This window comes from Onychostruthus taczanowskii, unplaced genomic scaffold (genome assembly GCF_017590055.1).
Source record: "Onychostruthus taczanowskii isolate IOZ18803 unplaced genomic scaffold, ASM1759005v1 scaffold402, whole genome shotgun sequence".
Taxonomy (NCBI): Eukaryota; Metazoa; Chordata; class Aves; order Passeriformes; family Passeridae; genus Onychostruthus; species Onychostruthus taczanowskii.
Genome location: NW_024501483.1, coordinates 3653 through 7786, shown reverse-complemented (window position 1 = coordinate 7786; position 4134 = coordinate 3653). Strand labels below are relative to the sequence as shown.

The window sequence follows — 4134 nt, the reverse complement described above, 5'->3', positions numbered from 1 at the left end:
GGAAGGGAACAAGTTTGGGGGGGTGGGTGGAGTTTGGGGGGGGAGGGGAAAGACAAGCTTGGAGTGGGGGGGGCACCGCTGGGCACCCCCAAATTCCCCCTCCCCCACCCTGGGGTTTATTCCGGCTTCTTCTTGGCCAGACCCGGGAGCTTCGCCTGGATCCTACAGAGAGAGGGGGGGAGAGATGGTTTGGGGGGACCACAAGGATTTGGGGGGGTCCCCAGGATTTTGGGGGGGCCCCGTGAGCACCTACTTGGCCATGAGGTCCTTGGTCTGGCGGCGGACGAGGGCCATGTAGTGATTGATCTGCACCTGAAAGGGGGGGGGGGAAATGGGGGTTTCAGGGGTGCCCCTCCATTTCTGAGGGTGTCCCCCTTCCTTTTGGGGGGTCCCCTTTAATTTGGGGGGGGATCCCCTTTAATTTGAGGGGGGTCTCTTCACTTTGGCCTCACCTCGTATTTCTCGTACAGGGGCGGGACGGTGAAGGCCAAGATGTCAGCTGGGGAAAAAGGGGGGTGGGCGTTATTTGGGGGGAACCCCCCCCTCAGTGCTAATTCCGGGGGGGGGTCAGCACCCCCAAAATCAAACTTTTGGGGGGAGAACAGGGGGTTCTCACCGAGGATGAGGAGGGTGATGCCGTTGAAAACAGCTCCCACGTAGGTCACCTCATGCACACCCCAAAATCCCCCATTCACACCCCAAAATCCTCCTCCCCACCCCTCTGAACCCCCAAATCCCCACCCACACCCCAAACCCCCCTGAACCCCAACCCCTTCCCTGCCCAAACCAGCAGCCAGGCCACCCAGCGCGTCCCCCCACGGTGACACCGCTGTCCCCAAACCGGGGGGCTGGGCGTGTCCCCAAGCTCCCAACCCCCCCAAACCCACCCTGGGGGGTCCCCAAAACCCCCCGCTCACTTGAAGGGGTGCCCCTCCTCGGATTTCTGCAGGGCCTGCACCACGGCCTTGTAGACACGGAGGCTGATGGTGACCGAGAGCAGGGCCAGCGCCACGTGTGCCACCACGGTGACGGCGCTGAGCGTGGCCAGGGACAGCAGCAGCACCAGGCTGGCGCCGAAGGCCACCGCGCTCTTCTTCACGTCCCGCCAGAACAGCAGGTCCTGCACCGCTGGGGACAGCAGGGACAGCGCGGTCACGCGGGGGACACGGAGGGGACAACAGGGGACATGGAGGGGACACAGGGAGACATATGGTGGGGACATGGAGGGGACACAGCAGGGTCACACGGGGGACATGGTGGGGACACAGAGGGGACACGGAGGGGACATGGAGGGAACACACAGGGGACATGGAGGGGACACAGGGGGACACACGGAGGGACGTGAAGGGGACACACAGGGGGACATGGAGGGGACACACAAAGGGGAGGTACAGAGGGACAAGGAGGGAACACGAGGGACAAAGTGGGGACAAAGAGAGGACACGAGGGGAGATACAGCAGGACACCGAGGGGGACAAGGAGAGGACACAAAAGAGGACAAGCCCTGGGGACAGCGGGGACAGCCCTGGGGACATCCGTGGGGACAGCAGGGGGGGCCTCGCCCGGCGCCTCCTCGATGACGGTGTCGTCAGAGTCACCGGAGCTGTCGGCGTCGGCGGGGACGGCGGTGACACCGGTGCCACCTCCGGGGACAGCGGAGACGCCGCTCCCTACGCCGGGGACACCGCTGGGGACACTGCCAGCGCCAGCGAGGCCATTGCCAGCGGCAGTGACGTCACTCTTGATGGCGGGGACAGCGGTGACACCGCTCGCGCCATTCCCGAGGCCACCGAGGCCTCTCCCGAGGCCATTGCCAACACCAGCGACGCCGTTCCCCACGGCAGTGACACCGGTGACGCCATTCCCAATGCTGGTGACACCGGTGATGCCACTCCCGGTGCCGGTGACACCGGTGACACCTTTCCCCATCGTGGTGACACCGGTGACACCGTTTCCAATGCCGATGACATCAGTGACACCGCTCCCAATGCCGGTGACACCGGTGACACCGGTGACACCACTCCCGATGCCGGTGACACCACTCCCAATGCCGGTGACACCAGTGACACCATTCCCGATGCCGGTGACACCGGTGACACCATTCCCGATGCCGGTGACACCAGTGACACCACTCCCGATGCCGGTGACACCGGTGACACCATTCCCGATGCCGGTGACACCGTTCCCAACGCCGTTAACGCCGCTCCCAGCGCCAGCCACGCCGTTAGCGCCGCCGCCATCGCTGTCCCCGCCGCCCCCGCGGCTGTCCCCGCCGCCACCGTCGCCGTCCCCGCCGCCACCGTCGCCGTCCCCGCCGTGCCGCTCCACCAGGTCCCAGGAGAGCAGCTCGCTGGTGAAGCTGTGCATCTCCCGCACGCAGCGCGACACCTCCTCCAGCGCCGCCGCCGAGCCGGGGGGAGGCCGGGCCAGCCCCCGCCCGGGGCCGCCACCGGGGCCGCCACCGGGGACACCTCCGGGGACACCGGGGACGCCGCGGGGCTTGGGCGGGAAGTGGCACACGCGGCCCTCGGGGATCTGGGCGAGCGCGGGGCCGAACTCGCGGTCGAAGGCGGCTCGGTCCGGGACCACCTCGAACGGCGACTCCGGCGACTCCGGGGGGCTCTGCGCGCCGCCCCCCCCCGGGGACGCCCCCCGGTCGCGCCCTCCCGGTGCCGCTGCTGGGGGGGGAGGGACTCCTTTGGTGGCCTCGTGCTCCCCCCACCGTGGGGGTTTTTGGGGTGTGTCCCCCCCCCCATCCCAGCCATGCGGTTTTGGGGTCCCCTCCCCCACAGCAGAACCCACACAGAAATTTGGGGGTCAGCCATGCGGTTTTGGGGTCCCCCACGCAGAGTTTTGGGGTTCCCCTTCCCCCCATTCCAGCCATGCTGGGGAAACCCCCCCTCCCCAAAATTCAGGGGTTCCCCCGATCTCAGCCATGCGTGGGGACGCTTTTGGGGGTCCCCCAGAGAATTTTGGGGGTCCCCCCATGCAGGTGGGGGTCCAGCGGCGGCGCAGAGGCTCCCCCCCAACCCCCCCCAAACACACCCCAAAATCCGGGGAGGAGAGACCCCAGTTTGGGGCTAAAAACCCCCATTTTGGAACCATACCCTGCTCCCATTTTGGGGCTCAAACCCCTCGGTTTGGGTTCAGAATGATGGGGGGGGGCAGGACACCCCAAACCCGCAGCTTTGGCTGCTGAAAATTGGGGGTGTCCCCACTGAGAACCTCTCATTTTTGGGGTGAAACCCCCCAGGTTTGGGTCTGGAGCGAGGCTGGGGGTGGCATTCAGCCCCCTCCTCGTTTTTGGGGGGGATTTTGGGGTCTCTCCCCCTCCAGTTCATCCCGGGGGGGGGTCCCAGGAAGCCCCCCCGGGCGGCGGGTGGGACACGGCGCAGGCGGGTCGGGGGGGGGGGGGGGGGGCTCACCCCGAAAAAGGGAGAAGAAACCGAGTTAAAGAGCAGGAAATGAGAGGAAAAGAAAAATGTCTATTTTTGGTGAGTTTAACCCTTTGTTGCCATTTCGGGAGGGGGGGCTCAGCAGCGTTTCCCCCCCGCAAAAAAAAAAAAAAAAAACAGGTGAAACCCCCAAAATCTAAGAGTTATTTTGGGGGAGAATCCCCTCTTTGATGTGACATCGAGACCCCAAACCGACCTCGGGGAGCCCCAAAACAGCTCTGGGTGTCCCCAAAGTGGCTCTGGCCCCCCCCCCCCCCCAAAAATCCAGGGGGCTTTTTTAGGGTCGCCCCCTCCCCAGACATTTTTCTTCCTGGGGGTGCAGGAAAAAGAGAGGGAGGAAAGGAAAGAGGGGGAGACTTGCCTGGTGGAGCCGCAAAGAGAGAAACGGGCTGGGAGGAGGAAGAGGAGGAGGAAGAAGAGGAAGAATTGGGGGGATCTGCAAGAGAACACAGAGGGTGAGAGCTCAGCACCCCCCAAAAAAAATCCCCCCCAAAACCCCCCCCCCAGAAGGCGGGGCCGGCGCGGTGCAGCTTCGTTTTAGGGTGACGCAAAAAAAAAAAAAAACAACACCGGGAAAATTCCAGGCTGGACCCGATTTTGGGGAGTTTCACCTCATTTTCCCGGCCTCGGGGGTCACCCCGAAATTCCCACCCCCCCTTCTCGGCGCTGCACCCCCCCC

At 64.9% G+C, this 4134-nt stretch overlaps 1 protein-coding gene and 1 long non-coding RNA gene across 2 annotated transcripts in view; both read right to left on the bottom strand.

The window, feature by feature from the left end:
- Positions 1-253: 253 nt before the first annotated feature.
- LOC121340513 lies at positions 254-675 on the bottom strand. Its single transcript, XR_005953318.1, has 3 exons — positions 617-675; positions 453-499; positions 254-312 (listed from the first exon to the last, which is right to left on the bottom strand). It is a non-coding gene; the product is annotated as an uncharacterized LOC121340513 (long non-coding RNA).
- A 238-nt stretch (positions 676-913) lies between these two features.
- Positions 914-4134, bottom strand: part of LOC121340512 (elastin-like) — a 4515-nt gene continuing 1294 nt past the window's right edge. Inside the window, exons 2-4 of the mRNA XM_041413316.1 lie at positions 3817-3891; positions 1500-2678; positions 914-1128 (exon numbers count right to left, since the gene is read on the bottom strand). Of these exons, the coding sequence (XP_041269250.1) occupies positions 914-1128; positions 1500-2678; positions 3817-3891 (1469 nt within the window). The remainder of the gene's footprint in view (positions 1129-1499; positions 2679-3816; positions 3892-4134) is intronic.